Genomic DNA, 17,536 nt, shown 5'->3' with positions numbered 1-17,536 from the left:
CCCTTTCTACTTATAATGATTAATTTTTGGTTTTACAAATAATTTTATAAGCTAAAAATCATTTAAAGAAAAAATTCAAAGAATTTAAAAATTAAAGTATAATTATATTTTAATGCCGTGTAAGAAAAAAGTAGGATTTAAAGTAGGTGACATGTTAAGGTTAAAGGGTTAAGGAACAGATGGAAGTGTCCAGAGTAGTTTATGCCAACCTGACCTCTGACTTTTATGCACATTGTGGAAAGTGAGTTTAAAGTCCTGCAGGCCATCCTGACACAAGTGTGCTGTCTGTGCTCCTAGCCTGGTACCTCCTGTGCATCCCCATCCTAGCCCCTCCTGTGCCTCAGACTTCGAGGATGAGATGGAGTCTTTTAGGGAAAAGGACTCTCAACTGAGAAATTGTCTCCATTAGATCAGGTTGTAGGCAAGCCTGGAATTACATTTTCTTAATCAGTAATGTGTGTAAGAGGGCCCTGCTCAGTGTGGGTGGTGCCATCCCAGAGTTGTCAGTCCTGGGTGCTCTACAAACTCAGGCTGAGCAAGCCATGGGGAGCAAGCCAAAGAGCAGCACCCCTTCATGGCTCTGCATCAGCTCCTGCCTCTCACTAATTGGATTCCTGCCCTGAGCTCCACTGATTTTGGTGCATAGTATTTTATCACAACAATAGAAACCCTGACTGAGCAAGGAATGTGGGAGGGATCTTTAGACTCTGTATAGTTCTTTGTTTATTTAGGGTTTTGTGAGACAGGGTTTTTCTGTGTAACAGCTCTGGCCTCAAACTCATAGAGAACTACCTGCCTCTGCCTCCCAAGTGCTGTGATTAAAAACATGTGCCAACATGCCTGGCCAACTCTTATATTTAAATGCAAATACTGTTTTTGTTTCTCTGTGCAAACTTAGACTGTACTATTTGAAGAATTAAGCAAGATAAGACAGAAATCCCAGCAGCACCACCCGAGCAAGGTCGTGCCCCAGCAATGCAAGGCACAGGAGTGGCGAGAATGGGGATGCCCAGGAGGGACCCAGGGTCTTGCTGAGAAGCACAGAAGGCACACTTACATCAGAGGACGACCTGCAGGACCTTACTCATGTCGCTAGGCTTGTTGGCAAGCAGCTGTAACCTCTGAGCCATTTTGCAGGTCCCTTTTACAATGTGTATATGCACTGTGGTAGTCATGGCACAATACTTTTCTACAAGAAAGCTTGGGGAACATGAAAGTTTATAATTATGTGTGCATGTCATATGGGGATGTGCACCTGCACGTGGGCTGTGTAGAGGCAGCTGGCTTCAGGGACCTCCCTCTTTCTCTTCCTAATGTCTAAGCCAGTCTCTCTCCCTGAACCCAGAGCTTGATTTTCTGGGTAGACTAGCTGGGCAGTGAGGCCTGGGAAATGTCTGTCTCTGACCCTCACTGCAGGGGTTACAGAAACATGCCATCGTATCTGCTCTCTGTGTGGATGCTGGAGACTCACACTCAGGTCCTCACACTTGTGCAGTGAGCACCTTGCCCACCGAGCCATCTACCATCTTCTTCCCATGTGGGTTTTGGGGACAAACAAACAAACCCAGGTTGTCAGGGAGGAAGGAAATATACCCTTATCCACTGAGTCGTCCTATGGGCTCCATGCTGACATTTTTAGTGATGAAGTAATCCTGTCAGAAAATCATCACATTTAACAGTTCAGAAGCAATTATATAGCCTTCTTTATTTTATACTGATAACCTTGAAGAACTAAATGAAAACTCTAAAATGTCTGTTCTTAAGAACAAATCAACTATTATTTTTTACCACTGACAATATGACTGTAAGAACAAGTATGGGCTGAGCAGTAGTAGTGAACACCTTGCTACTTGGAGGCAGAGGCAGGTGGATCTCTGTGAGTTTGAGGCCAGCCTGGTCTACAAGTGAATGTAGTACTCCTGGTTTGAGGCTAGGAGTACACAGAGAAACCCTGTCTTAAAAAAAAAAAAAAAAGAAAGAAAGAAAAGAAAAAGAAAGAAAGAAAAAAAACCCAAATTTTAAATTGTTTGAAAGAATCTGAATAAAGACTTTTATAGTTTAATGCGTGAGAGCACGTACTAAATCATTCTATTTATAGGAGATCTCCAGGCTGCCTTGCCTTCCAGCACACTACTCAGACTCTGCAACAGACAATTTCTACAACAGAGAAGTTCCCAGGCTCCTTCTGGTAACACTAACGCATGCACAGTTGCTCAAAATCTCAAGTGAGGGCTCAGCCAAATGTGACCCCTCCCTTTAGTGTTCTTTCTGGAGAGCAAGAAGAAAATGTCTAACTGTGACGATGGGCGAAAAAGGCTTATCTACCATGACTGCATTTTTCCAATTTGCAAATATTTTGCAAATAAATTATTTTAAGGCAAGACTATGCCACAGTTGAGACTACAACAACTTACCCTTCAAGGACTAAGCAGTGTTTACATATAGTTCTCATTTCAGAGGCTGGCATACTGTAGTCACATGCTTCTAGCTAAAAGGCAGTTGTCACACTGCATAATTAGCAGGTAGATGACCAAAGTCCCAGCCATGTGAGCTTAAAGAGAGGACATTAAAACGCTAATGCTTATGGAGAGCACATATAAAAGCACACATACTCCTGGGGCTTGGAGTGGGGTTAATGATTGATGATGTGAAAGGCTTTGGAACCAGACAGTGGTGATGGCTCAGCATGATGAATGGAATAAGGGCCACTAATCACATGCTTATAAATGGCTAAAGTGACAAATTTTATATAAATAGATATATCTGCTACATTAAAAGCAAGGAAGAAGTACAATTATGTGCACTCTTACCCCATTAGGAGAGCTAGACTATCCTACAATTCAGTCTTCAACAGGAGCTTAGCATCTGATAGCTAAAATACTCTGTTCCTATTGCAAATATAAACCTTCTATAGGTAAAGACACGGAGTCAGTTTAATCTATACACACCAAAAAAACTTTGACTATTTCCATGTTATGTTTTGTTTTACATGTACTTTATGCTTATTGTAACTAATAAGATTTCAATGCATATTATCAAACCTTTTAAAATATCAAGTACTGACAAAAATACATTCATATAGTTTTATGCCAAAATTCTTTTAAAAAATCTGGACATGTATCTCTGTTTTTAAAAATAAAGTTGTAAGGGAAAAAAAAGACATGGAATCAATCATATAAAAACACAAATCACTTGCCTAATTGCTTTCCTCTTTTCTTGTTGATCAGAAGAGACGTAGGCCTTCATCTCATCGGTAGCTCGACGAAGCTGAACTTCTAGGTTCTAAATACAAAAATGAGTTTCAGGAAGTTGTTAATATGAGGGAGGGTCATTTCAGACTGGGCCTACAAAATGGTTCAGTGGGTAAAGGCCCTTGCCACAAAGTCCGACAACTTACGTTCAACCCCCAGTACCCAAAGGGTAGAAAGAGAACACTGAGTCCTGTAAATTGTTCTCTGAACTCCACATGTGCACCAGGGTATGTGGTATATATAATCACATACATACACAATCAATAAACCAATGAAATAATTTTGCAGTCAGTTATGGTGGTGCACATCTTTGATTCCTCTCAGGAAGTAGAGGCAGACAGATCTTGTTGAGTTTGAGGTCAGCCTAATCTATGTAGTCAATTTCAGGACAACCAGGACTATAGAGAGACCATGTCTCAAAACACAAACAAACAAAAGAAATGACAAAATTTAAACGTATTCAGGAAAGCTTCAGACCTTTGCCTTACCTTGATCATGCAGTTTGTATAGTGGTATTTACTTTCTTCTTGAAGACATTCTTCACGGAGTCCTCGCACTTCCTACAGTGTATAACGTTACATGGGCAACAGATTATTAAAAGAACAAAGACACATCGGCTGCAAATGCACAAGAGAAGAGCGACTATCAGAACCATCTCCTCGAACAAGCTCATTTATGACAACATTGGAGGCAAGCAGCTCTGGTCCTGAGACTAGTCCTAGCATGTTTTAACCTCAGGTGCAGTTAGTCATTTATTAAGTTCTATTGAATGTCTAGCACTCTTGGAAGAGCTAGGGACACAGTGGTGAGGAAGAAGGTGGGGTCCTTCCCCTCATAAGTAAGGAAATAGGAATGAAGACTGTTCCTGATGGAGGCAGGTTCCTGTGGACAACTCAGCACTGGGGAGATGGGGCAGGGAGGTGGGTCAGCCTGGGGTGGGGAGTGGGAAACTTGAGGCAGAGTGATCAGAGGTGTGCTGAGTAGAAGCTAACTTTCAGGCTGAGATCTATATGCTCAAGGTAATGGGGAAGAAGACACTGAGTGTCCCAGGCAGACAGGAGCACACACAGTAACCTCGAAGTAGAACTGAGCTTAGCCAGTTTGGAGTTCAGACATAAGGCCACTGTGCTGGACAAGGAGGAGGACTACAGGAAACAGTATAACCTTGACCAGGCATCTGGAGCTCCATACAGGTCAGCCTGAAGGTTAGCTTTACTTCAAGTATACTGGGAAGCCAATGGAGGGTGGCTTATATATGACACCATGTCTGCTCTAGGAGATTAAACATAGGAAGACACAAGTGGATAGATGGTTATAACAGGGGTCTGGCCAAGAGAAAGTGGATCTTAGGCTTTGATGGTGGTCATACAGATGGAAAAATTCAGAGTATACATATCAAGTTTAAAGGGATAAGAATTTCTGGTACTTTGGAGGCATGCTAGGAGGCGTCGGTAAAGATGCAAAAATGTAATGACACTGAGGGGGTGAAAATGTGCACTCGGGCAGCTTTGGCTCAGCTGTTAGAACAAATGCTCTCTTCTTACCTGCTCTAATTTGGACCGGTTGCTTTCAAGGCCTGCTGCACAGCTATCATACTGGGCTTTCTTCTCATCGCACTCCTGGGTCAGTTCCTAGTTTGAAAGGGCAGATGATTAAGTGAAAAACAAAGGCAGAAAACGCGCCTCGGAAACAATGCGCGCCCTTGTCAGTCCTGTAACTTAACTCTAAGTTTCCTGGCATACTTACGAGTTATTTATACAACTGGACATTTGAGAATTATGACAGATGGAGGTGCTGATAAGAACAATGGCTTCCATGTACTGATCTGTGTGCCAGGCTCTAGCTTAGCAGCTGGGAAGCAACAATGAACAAGCAGCACCCCAGTGATGCTCAGAGCCCCAGGAGCACCTCAGACCTAATCCAACTTCCTGGAGAAACCTAACCAAGAATGAGGGATTAGTAAGATTGGTTAGGGAAGGTGAGCAAGGGAAAGGAGGTGCTGGGAAAAAAGAAACACTGTGTTTCCAATAGGGTTGGAAGCGAAGGAGAACAAAAATTCAGGGATGTGTGAGTAGTCCATTTCTGGACCGAGCCTGGGAATAGGGGGTGAGGAGGATGCAGAGGGATGAAGAACTTAGAGTCCTATTAGAACCCTGGACAGTAACTAAATGTACAATACTGAAGGAGGTGCTGACTGTCACCTCCACATACAGCTTAGAGAACATCCAGGAAGGTCAGAACCTTGCCAAGATTAGACTGCTGTAAAGGGCAGAGTCGGTGAATTCAAGCTCATTCAGTAGTTTCAAAGTTTATTTAGATATTTTGAAGGAGATAATCAGAAATCTCCTGCAAATACACAGGGATGATAAATATCTGCAAATGCTTGTTAAGGAAAAACAAATGTCTCTTAAAATCCAAGGCTGAACTGAATTGCCAAGGAAGTAGAATCATCAGTCTTAGACACAAGAGACTGGCAGTGGTTATCTTGGGAAAAGGAGTCTGCACAGCAGAAGGACAGGAACATCCATGAGGTAGGAGAAACTACCGGGAACATGAGGGTGAGGAACTGGCACTGAGGACCCTGTGGCAGACCCAAGCTGCTAACAGTTTGGAAACTCCCAAAGGGTTAAGGGTTAAAGAGGAAGGGTTAAAATTAGCCTGAAGACAACTGTAGTTATACAGTAGCATCCTTGGAAACAGGAGCATACATTGAGAAGTTGCAAGCTTGAGTCCTGCTGCACGTGCTGTCTGTCTCTGTGGCATGGGACTATATATGGCTGGGTGTAACGAGAACAGTGTGAAAGCAGCAGAGAGGGCTGTGGTTCTGTGGGTTACATAAGCTAAAGCAGTAGCCAGGGAGGTGGCTCAGTGGGTAGCACACTTGTTGATAAGTCTGATATCCAAGTTCAACCCCTGGGACCCACACAGTGGGAAAAAACTGACTTTCACAAGTTGACCTCTGTCATCTATGCATGTATACACACACACACACACACACACACACACACACCATACTCACACACACACCACACACACACACGCACACACCACACACACACACATGCACACACCACACACACACATGCACACACCACACACACACACACAATCCATACACACACACAACACACACACAACACACTCACACACACAACACACTCACACACCACACACACAACATACTCACACACCACACACACACACACACACAACACACTCACACACCACACACCCCACAAAATAAATAAATGAATGTAACAATCATATGTCTTTTACATGAGAGAAAAAGCAGCAACTGTATGTGCTTAGAAAGCTTCTCACTAAGATGAACTTGCTACAGTTGTTTATAGAACCTTTTTTAAAAACAAACCAAAATAACTGGGAACATGCAGTTCTAGTTTGTCAAGAACTTAAAACTTATCTTGTAGACCGAGTGGTCTTGAACCCACAGACATCTGCCTGCCTCTGCCTTTCAAATGCTGAGATTAAAGGTGTAAACAACCATGACTGGCTGATAATAATAATAATAATAATAATAATAATAATAATAATAATAGTAATAGTAATAATATGTAATTTAATAATAATTATTAAAACTGTGAATCTGAAATGCAGATCAATCAAAATATACTGAGGCTGCCATGGGTACATGAACTTAGGCACATGAATTAAGGTTTAGATTTCTCCACCTACATGGTCTAAGAACTTGCAAGCTCCTAGCTTATGACTGTTGTAAAACACTAGGCAAAGTAAGTGGGCAGCACCACCTTCTGCCAGGATTCAGGAGACAAGACCTCCACGGGGCACGGCTGCACACAGCTGCTACCCTGGCTCTCAGAAGGCTGAGAGAACAGGGGTGAGTTACTTGGGCATTTTGTTTTACACAATGACTGAGAAACAGACATGAGTGTGCACACATACACACAATAAATGAGTGAAACAAAACTGAGGGCTGGAGAGATGGGTCGGCAGCTATAGCACTTGCTGCTTCCTCAGAGGACCTGGGTTTGGTTCCCAGTGCCCACGTCAGGAGGCTCACAGCCTCTTTTACCTCCAGCTCCAGGGAGTCTAATGCCCTCTTCTGACCTCCATGTGCCCCCATGCAAACAAGCAAATGAAGGACCAATGAATGAATGAATTACTTTTATGGAGGGTGGCTGCTTAGAAGGAAGGTATGAACCACAGGCAGCAATGGTGAGCACTGGTAACTATGGGGCGAACCTAAAGCAGACATGACTGTATAAAGTAGGAACTAGAATAGTAAAAACTCTCAAAGATAGAGAAATAAGAAAAAAAAAATGCCAGAGGATAACAACACGTGTGTGATGTTTCTGTGTATGTGTGTGTGTTTGTGTATGCATGTGTGTGCGTATCTGTGTGTGTTTATCTGTGTGTGCATGTCTATGTGTGTGTATGTATGTGTCTATGAGTGTGCATGTGTGTGTGCGTGTGTATGAGTGTGTGTGTTTATGTGTGTGTATGCATGTGTATGTCTATGTGTGTGCATATGTGTGTATATGTCTATGTGTGTGTATGTGTGTATGAGATCATTCTAAAGTCTATATACCGGCACACAATGTTAATTAACCTTAGTCTTTATTAAGTGTTGTGACTAACACCCACCTCTAGAATGCTTTCCAGCTAGAAAGGTTTCTGAAACATTACTAAATATAACTATCATCCACCAGAAAGTTCAACAGTTCTGCAAATCTGGTATTCAACAGTGGGATGAACACATTCTTTTCATGATCAAATTACCAAAATCATGCTGGCCTCATGTTTCGGTAATTATTAAATTGGATCGCTTGGCCTTTTATCGGCCCCCTGCAGTCTCACTCTGTGGACACTTTTGGTCCCCACACCACTTGGCACTCCAGGCTGCCTCTAGAACTCAGGCACTGTTCACTCCACCACCCCTGTTGTTTCTGTCCTGCCCCGGTGTGTTTCTTTCCTCTACTGCCCAGCACGGCACAAACATGACTCCAAAGCCCGGCAGCTTTTCAAACACATTTATATATTAAATTCTCAATCCACAAATTCTCTACACAATAAGCTTACATCCAAATGGCAAAGATACAAACTGCCCTTTTATATGAAATAAAAGACCCATAGAAACTCAGAAAGAGTAACAACAAACTTACCAATCTAGAGATAGGCTGAGAGAAGCATGCACGTCTGCCTCCATCTTGTCTCCGCCTCCTGCCTCTACTTCTGCTCCTCGACTTTTCCCACCTATCTCTCTTCTGTCCAATCATATATCGCCTTAACATAAATCTACAGCCTCACATCTACTCTACAGCCACATCTAATTCCTGCAGTTTACAGAACTACATTTTACAAAAAATGCCCAAGGAAAGAAAGCATGACTGACTAAGCTGTTGTAAAATATGCAAACAAACCCTAGAACACACAAGGACCCATGGCGGGGGCTACTGGTCTGTGGAGTAATTTTTGAGGCCTCTATTAGGAAGAGCACCAGACTTGTAGGTACAGACATACGAGCTTTTAAAAAAAAAAAAAAAAAAAACACTAAGGAGGAATGACTAATGCCTGAAGGGAGAAGGAGGAAAAAAAAAGGCAGAAGACGACAGAGATGCTGGTTTTTCTAATTAAAAAAATCTAGGAGTGAATGGGAGAATACAAAGACACCACAGTGTAAGCACAATCAAAGCACACAGGCAAACACTAAGATAACACACCAAAATAAACTCCATTGTCAGAGGAGTGGTGAAAGAGTTGAAATGAGCACAAAACCAGAGCAAACCAGTTTCCTTACTTTTCTGGGAGGGAATTAATAGACACTATCTGATGCAGCAGGTGACTGATGGTAAAGTTAGACACTCAATGGCTAGAAGAAAACCACACGCTGGAACACAGTCACTCCAGCACACACACAAAATGAGAGCTAAAGAGAAAAATTTTGTACAGGCTTTAAACTCAAAATACAAACATAATATGGTACCACTAAGACTAAATATGTCTGTATGTCAGGAAACAGAAACAAGCTAAACCTATCTACAAAAATACACCTTTCAGATTATATTGCACAGCACATCTAATTTCAGATTTGTCTCAAAATGTGTAAAGCAGAAGAAGGAAAAAATGTATAGCAAAAAATTTTCACCATGTCAATCAGGGTTGATTGTCTGCTTTCAATAAAAATTAGTATTTAAGATGTGTGTGTGTGTGTGTGTGTGTGTGTGTGTGTGTGTGTGTGTGTGTGTGTGAGTGTGTATTTGTGAGTATGTTAGAGAACTTTACACAAGGTTCTCCACATGCTATATAAAGCTCTACTACTGAGCTACATCCCTAGCCCCTAAAAATAGATTTTTAGAAAGTAAATATATATATAAAACAAATTCAAGGCAGCCATTAAATAATTATTAGGGCCTGTCACAGATGTAAAGAGTGCTGACTACTCTTCTTCCAAGACCTGAGTTCAGATCTCAGCACCTACACTGGGCAGCTCATAACCATCTATAATTCCAGATCCAGAGGATTCAAGGACTTTTTTTTAGCTCTTGTAGTTGTCCCCCACACACAGACAAACATGCACACACTAAATACAAGTAGTAATAATAATAATAAATCTTTGTTACATGTCTTTAATCCCAGCACTCAGGAGCAGAAGCAGAGGCTGGTGAATTTCTGTGAATTCAAAACTAGCCTAGTCTACATAGTAAGTTCCAGGCCAGTCCAGGGTTACACCATTAGACTCTGTCATTAAGTAAATAAGCAAATAGACAGGCAGACAAAAAAAAAAAAAAAAAAAAAAAAAAAAAAAAAAAAAATCTACTTACTAACTCCCATAAAATTTCTGGAAAACATTTAAGGCCCTATTAAGTTATATTCTCTCTCTTTGATGAAGAAACAGATACGAAAAATAGTATTTCTGAGACAAGGTCTCAGATAGCCTTAGCTGACCTTGAACTTTCCTTCCTTCCTTCCTTTCTTTCTTTCTTTCTTTTTTTTTTAATAGGGTCTCTCTGTATAACAGCCCTGGCTGTCCTGGAACTTACTATGTAGACCAGGCTGGCTTTGAACTCACAGAGATCCTTCTGCCTCTGCCTCCTGAGTACTGGGATCAAGGGCATGTGGCACCACTAAGACAGGGCCTTAGTGACACTGTTTACTCACAACTGGGACAAGAGATCCACAGAAGAAGGAAATTTCTTACATTTATAGACTTGAAAAAAGATTTACTTTTATTTATATGTACATGTATGCATGTCTCTGTGGGAGTCTATCACATATGTGCAGGGGCCCATAGTGGCCAGAAGAAGGTATCAGATCTCTGGAGCTAAGTTACAGGACATAGTGAGGCGCCCTGTGTGGCTGCTCTGACCTAGACTCTGGTTCTGGAAGAGCAGCAAGTGCTCTAAGCCACCTTGAGACTGTAAAGGGGAGAAGAAGGCTCTGTCTAGAAATAAGACCTACAAGGTAATCTGGGGTTTCTGTGCTCTAGGAAGCACAGCGCTTAGTGAAGGTACTAGCTGGGATATAAGGCCACACCTTAACCTAGGATGGAGAGAAAGCTGCAGGGGGTGTGGCTGTACCCCACTATAGCATCAGCCTCTGTGGTCAAAGATGACCTCATTTCCCTTCCATCCCATCCTAGCCCCAGTTCTGGATTACAGCTGTCTGCCACAGGTCCAGTTTCGCTTGGTTCTGGGGATTAAAGCGAGGGATCGGGCATGTTAGGCAAGCACTCTACCAACCGAGCTCCACATCCCCATCCCTCCATACTTTCCCTTAAACAATGCTGTACAGCTTGAATCATGTATAATTTTAGGGCTTGGAGAGTCTTTTGAGACAGGATCTCATGTAGCCCATGGTGGCTTCAAGTTCAATATGTAGATGTAGCCAAAGATGATCCTCCAGCTCTACCCCTTCCAGCTTAGTCTTACTTTTATAAGAAAAGAGCAATCCATCAATAAAAAGTATTTTAAGAAAACTATTAGATTGCATACTCTAAGTTGAGCGTACAGTCACAATTGCATGTAAGTACTCCTTTTAATTACACAGCTATAGAATTGCCTCTAAGAAAATAAACTTTTTCTTATAAAAATTTAGATAAATGTTAAGTTGTGAATCTTGAGTTGATAATATTCTTGATTTTAAAAAGTTATAAAATTTAATCTTAGAATGCTTTCTAAGAGAAATAGAAACACTCAATGATAGCTCATTAAAGTTGAAAGTATACAATAGATTAAAATACTCTTGGTCTTTAAACATACGGTAGTGTCACTGGGCATGGTGGCACAGGGCATGGTGGCACAAACCTTTAGTCCCAACACGCTGGGACTGGGGCAGGCTGATCTCGATGATTTCAAGGCTAGCCTGGCCTACATACTGACTTCAGGCCAGCCAGAACTACAGAGTAAGATCTTCACTTAAAACAAATTGAAACAAAATAAAATAGAAAGGCACCGCCTAAGGGATGAGGGATTTCCTTAGCTCATGAGTTCTAAGCAACAGTCAGACCCTCTTCCAAACACTGAATGTAAACAATAGCTGTTAAGACTTGGGGATGTAGTTTACTGGTGCAACACTTTGCTTAGCATATGTCAAATGTTGGACTCCATCTGCAACATCATAATAGTAAAAACAAACAAACCAAACCTTTGAAAGGGTTTAGTGGTAGTGCTTGTCTAGCATGTGAAAGGTTCTGGAGTCCATCTTTAGCACCACAAAACACACAAATAAAATCAAAGACAACAGAGAAGTTAGTAGTCGACATTTTGGCACAGCAGGACTAAAAAGGCCATCGTGTGAGAACTTAAGAAGGTATTGGGAGCTGAGGTTCAAGCATAACTAGCTCCTACAAGAGGAGGAAATCACCATGATATGGAAAAAAAGAAATGGTGGTAAGAAGACTGGCAGATGGCAGAAATAGAGAAAAATCCCCAAAGACTCCAGGGGGTCACGTTACATTACTAGTGCACCGTTATAGACACATGCTCTGCTGTTTGCTACCATACAATCTTAGACAAATCCCTAGTCTCTATGTCTGCCTCCTGGCCTCCTTCCATTCTTCCCTCTCTTTGTTCCTTTCTTTCCATAAGTCCCTGTCTCTTTGGATTGACTGTAAGGTTTAAATGAGAAGTGTCAGAATACAGGGTACATTGCTCGTGCTTAATAAATATTGTTAATATCAAATTACCATCACTACCTCTAAGTCCCCATTGCTAACTCCCCTACAGCTTCTCTGGTTTAAAACTTCCTTAGAGTTCCTCTGTCCTGTTCTACAATATATTAAGTAATATATATATATATATATATATATATATATATATTACTTGCTCTTTAGACGTGATTTCTTTTATCTTGCTTGAATTTTCTTATGTGCTGCTACTATATCACTTAGAGTATGAACCAGAGAGAGCAGAGCTGTCTCTTCCATCTCCTCTGTGATGGTAGCAGTGTGTAGTGAGACAGACTGAAATAAGGCATCTTAGGTCGGACATGATGGCATTCACCTTTAATCCTAGTGCTTGGAAGAGGCACATGGATCTCTTTAAATCCAAGACCAGTCTGGGGTAAACAGAGTCCAGAACAACCAGGGCTATGTAATATGGGAGAAAGACCCTGGAGAAAGAGAGAAAGGGAGGGAGGGAAGGAGGGAAAGAAAGAGAAAAAGGAAGGAAGGAAGGAAGGAAGGAAGGAAGGAAGGAAGAATTTGCAGACTAGAATAAGACCCCTACGTTTGCCTCCCATTTGTCTATCTGGATAAGCTTCTAAACCTCTCTCAGACTGCGTGGCATTTTCTATAAAAAGGAAATGATATCTATAACTGACTTCAAAGTCTGTGATTTTCCATTCTGGAGCTAACTCTGACAGATGGTGTTCACGTAGAACTGGGTTTCTAGTTCCGTCCTCAGGCACAAGCAAGATGGCTCACACTCAAACTTAAAATTACTCCAGAGACTGATGAAGCAGCAACTCTAACCAAATGCTAGAGGCCGCTGGATCTTGCTGAGGAGGGCACTCACCTCTGACAGCTCTTTAAAGCTGTGGTTAGAACTAGCCTCCACGTGACTGCACTAGTACTTATCTACTGCGTTTGCCTGCTGTGCCTGCCAGAACAGTAAGCTCGTCCATCTAAGGCTGCCCTGCTAGTGCTGAGATATTTTGCCTTCACTTGGCCACAGGAGAATGAGATTTAATATTTACAGCTCTCAAATGCAAATGACTTTTAAAATTTTCATTTTGGATTTCTGTTTGAATTCCTTCTCCTCAGCCCTCACTGATTTATGACAAAGTAAGTGACATAAATCCAACAAGACCTTTGTGGCCCCATCATCACTGCCTTATGTCATGTCAGTACAGTAACTGATTTCCTTCCTATTACCTCCAAATCAGATACGTAGAGTCCACCTAGTATATCCAAGCCGACAGCTAAAACCATCAAAATCAAACTTACTTGACATTTCTGACGCAACTGCCGTAGTTCTTTTATAACTGGGGCTAAAGCTGACTTCTTTTCTGATACCAGGGAATTCAGTTTTTTCACCTGTCATTTAAAGCAAAAGGCATGACATTTTAAAAAATGAAAAAAAAATGCTGCATACATAAAAATCCTAGTACAGTTAAATACAGATTTAAAGAAGTAAAACCTTTAATTACTTTAGTGCCAAATAACAGGAAAGAGATTGAGTAGGTGTTAATTTCTCATTTTCTTATTGGGAGGGGCACAGGGTCTCACTAAGTAGCTCTGTCTGTCCTCAAATTCACAGAATGAGAATCTGCCTGTCTCTGCTTCCCAATTGCTGGGATTCCAGATGTGTGCACTAGGCCTGGCTAATAGATGGTTAATAATTCCTGAGCAAGGTGAAGGACAGTTGTTGGTTCTAAATGTCAGCTATCCTGATTACACACCATTCTGAGGAGATGTCTGTAAGCTAACACTGAAGGCACAAAGCAACTACAGGATTGCTGTGTACGGTTATATCGTTAATGTCTATAAGACATATGAAACACAGGCGGTCACGTAAAGTAAACACAAATACACATGGGTGGTTTTCAGTGTATGCAGTGTGGAGAACCCAACAGAACAGGGGTCCTGGAGGCCTTTTCTATACTAAATACTATTCATTTTTAGAAACTAGCTTTGGGCAAAATCCAGAAAGTTCTAGGATATATTCAGGGAAGTCTTTGAGTTTGGGGATGCAACTATTTACCAATAATAAGATTTTAATATCATGATGCTTGATAAAAATGTCCCAGTGCATTTGTGTGATAACAGCCCTGAACCTGGAATTTCAAAGACATACACAAAGATGAAATAATTCTAGCACTTATTTTTAACATAACTATCTCTTTAATGTTACATTAAGATACTAAATAGGCACTGTTTTAAGTTGAACATTACAATGGAACAATTCCTTGATAAAAACACCACATATGAGAGGATGTGGGAGAGAGTGAGGTCTCCAGTGCGTCTGGGCTGCTGTCAACACGAGCAGAGCATGTCAGGACCGATGCCTGCGTCCCGAGGGCGAGGTAAGGCCTTCCCCAGTCAGATCCTTCCTCTGCCTGAGCATGAACGCTGACAGTGTGTGCAAAAAAATGTCCACCATAGCTTTCTCCCGTAGATGTTGAAGCCTGAAGATGGCTCCCCTACAGAGACTGCTCCTAACAAGAGTAGCTAAGCTCCCTCCTTGTTCCTCTGTTCACAATAAACTGCTTAGTGGGGGTGCAGCGGCAGCTTCTTAGAGCCTGGATCACCCGATTCCAGCTTTTCTCTATATGTGCCTGTGTCTGTCCTTTGTTTCTTGCTGCCCCAGGAAGTCAACCCCTGTACCATACAAACATATAGCAAAAGAGATGAAAATTTAAATGTTTAGCTGAAAATTACACACACACACAAAGTAAGTCAACAGGACAGAGGCGCCATTACCATCTCTGACATGTCGTCCAGGGTCCGGCCTTTCATCTCATCAACCTCGCTCTTCAGGGCTGACACTCTCTCAAGCTCCTCTTGGGTGTAACTGTATCCAGATATACCCTTCTTTTCTTCAATAGTTCGCTATAAGAAATCAACAGGCCATGAGTACTGGCATCTTCTTCTCACAAGAAATACTTCCTATTTCTGCTGAAAAGTTGTGAAGAACATACAGTTGTTCAGAATCCTAACAGACAATCTGCACTGACTTCAATTATGATTTCCTCCAGAAACACGTCTTTATACACTATAAACTGTTCAAAGTTGCCATACTGTCTTCAGATGCATAGGAAACATACCTAATCCACCAGTGACAATGCACTCATTCACCTATCTGCTGCTTCTTATAGACTAGCTTTTCTGAGCATAGTTCTAGTCACTCATATAGAGCTGTGAGCAAAAATGAGGGGGTTCTTCTTTCTGGTGGAACTAGCTTATTTCTAATAGAAATAATAATAATAATAATAATAATAATAATAATAATAATAATAATAAACCAAGTAAGTAGAATACATTCAAGGTGAGAATAGATTTGCTACAGAAAGAATGACATCTGAGCAAAGCTCTACTAGAAGTGGGACCCATGCCATGGAGTAGCAACCTTAGTGTGGAAGAACAACACGAGAGTGCAACATCCTGGCTGAGTGGAACAATGTGTGTGAGGTTGCACACATGTGAGGCTGCACATGTTTGCAGAGGCTGAGCTCCGGTGTCTTTCTCAATTGCTCTCAACCACAGTTTTGTTGTTTATTTCATTTTTTTGAGCAGTGTTTGGACTTCACTGATATGAGTCCAGCCTTGCCAGCAAATGCCTACAATCGTCTTGTCTCTGTATCCCTGGTGCCAGCCCTGCACTGGTGTAACTGGTGTGCTTCACTCTGATATGGTGTGAAGGACTGAGCTCAGCTCCTGCTGACACGGCAAGCACGGACTGAGCCAGCTTCTAATGCCTGTGAAAATGTTTCAGGGAAGAGACAATGGTCAACCGTGTTAAAAGCTGCTTAAAGGTTGAGTGGGGTGGTGGTGCATGCCCACACTCAGAGACAGAGGCCAGCCTGGTCTACAGAGTGAGTCCTAGGATGGCCAAAGCAACACAGAAATACCCTGTCTCAAAAAACTTGGGGGAGGGTTGGTAGGGAGAGAGAGAGAGAGAGAGAGAGAGAGAGAGAGAGAGAGAGAGAGAGAGAGAGAGAGAGAGAGAGAGGGAGAGAGAGGGAGAGAGAGGGAGAGAGAGGGAGAGAGAGAGAGAGAGTGAGAGAGAGAGAGAGAGAGACCCTCAAAATTGAAAGCACTTGTAATCTAATGAGAAGTTTCTGAGGAATGGCAAATTTTAAAACCTTATTGGAAGAAAGCCAGGCATAGTGGCACATGACTCTTAATTCCAGCACTCAGAAGACTGAGGCAGGAGGATCAGGACCTCATGCTCAGACTATCTAGTGAGTATCAGGGCAGCCCTATCTCAAAGAATAATAAAAAAATACTGAAGAATATTCCAAAGGGTTGGATTTCTGGGCTGCCAATCGAACTAGCATAAAAGAGAAGAAGGCACCACAGAGAATTAGCCTGCGGCTCTGCAAGTAGCTTCACTGTGGGCATGATCAGCATCCAAGCTGTGTGCGGAGGACGACGGCACTCAGGGAGACAGAGCGGAAACAGGGATGTAACTGCCTAAGAGAGACACAGACTTCAGGGTTTTCACGGTACTATGGAGACAGATGTAGAACTCAAGACTTGTCAACATACAAGGCCCCTGGCAAATGCCTTGGCTTCCAGCTAATGCCTCAGAGGGTTACATCTCAGAGATGTAGGGATAACCTAACCGCCAGACTCAGGCCCAACAGTAATGGCCAATTCCAAGAAATAAAGTCTCTGCTTGTGGTGTAAGGACTACTGTCTTTTGAGTAAATAAAAATTAGAAAAATGCCAGCTCTAACATTACCCCTCAGTTGGATTAAGTGAGAAAAAAAAGTTAAATCTTCCTTTTAGAAAATATAGCTAGGCCATGAAAATGTAATTATACTTATGTCTGATATCCAATAAATATTATGGATAAAGAAACTGGACCAAGCCTCTAAAAAAAAAAAAAAAAAACCAGAAAAAAATAGACAAGAGAAATGGGTATCTGAATAAACTTCGAAAACAGGACCTTTGAAACCAAGAACTAGGATCTATAAAACTGAATAAACTGGAAATTCAAAGATGGAGAAACAAACAATTAAGATTAATAACTTTGTAACTGTTTTAAATAACAAAGTAAGCACATATACATAAACAACATGTGGCACACACACATATATGTAGGCTAAACACTTATGCACATAAAAGTAAATCAATCTAAGAA

The 17,536-nt window shown here is 41.7% G+C and overlaps 1 protein-coding gene across 1 annotated transcript in view; it reads right to left on the bottom strand.

The window, feature by feature from the left end:
* IFT81 (intraflagellar transport 81) overlaps positions 1-17,536 on the bottom strand; it is a 62,287-nt gene that overhangs the window by 6,678 nt on the left and 38,073 nt on the right. Inside the window, exons 13-17 of the mRNA XM_080940771.1 lie at positions 15,151-15,279; positions 13,675-13,764; positions 4,796-4,882; positions 3,740-3,811; positions 3,193-3,282 (exon numbers count right to left, since the gene is read on the bottom strand). Of these exons, the coding sequence (XP_080796897.1) occupies positions 3,193-3,282; positions 3,740-3,811; positions 4,796-4,882; positions 13,675-13,764; positions 15,151-15,279 (468 nt within the window). The remainder of the gene's footprint in view (positions 1-3,192; positions 3,283-3,739; positions 3,812-4,795; positions 4,883-13,674; positions 13,765-15,150; positions 15,280-17,536) is intronic.

The sequence above is a fragment of the Micromys minutus genome, assembly GCF_963924665.1.
Source record: "Micromys minutus genome assembly, chromosome: 29".
NCBI lineage: Eukaryota > Metazoa > Chordata > Mammalia > Rodentia > Muridae > Micromys > Micromys minutus.
Note: the sequence above shows the minus strand (reverse complement) of the source record. Positions and strands in the feature narration are given on the sequence as shown.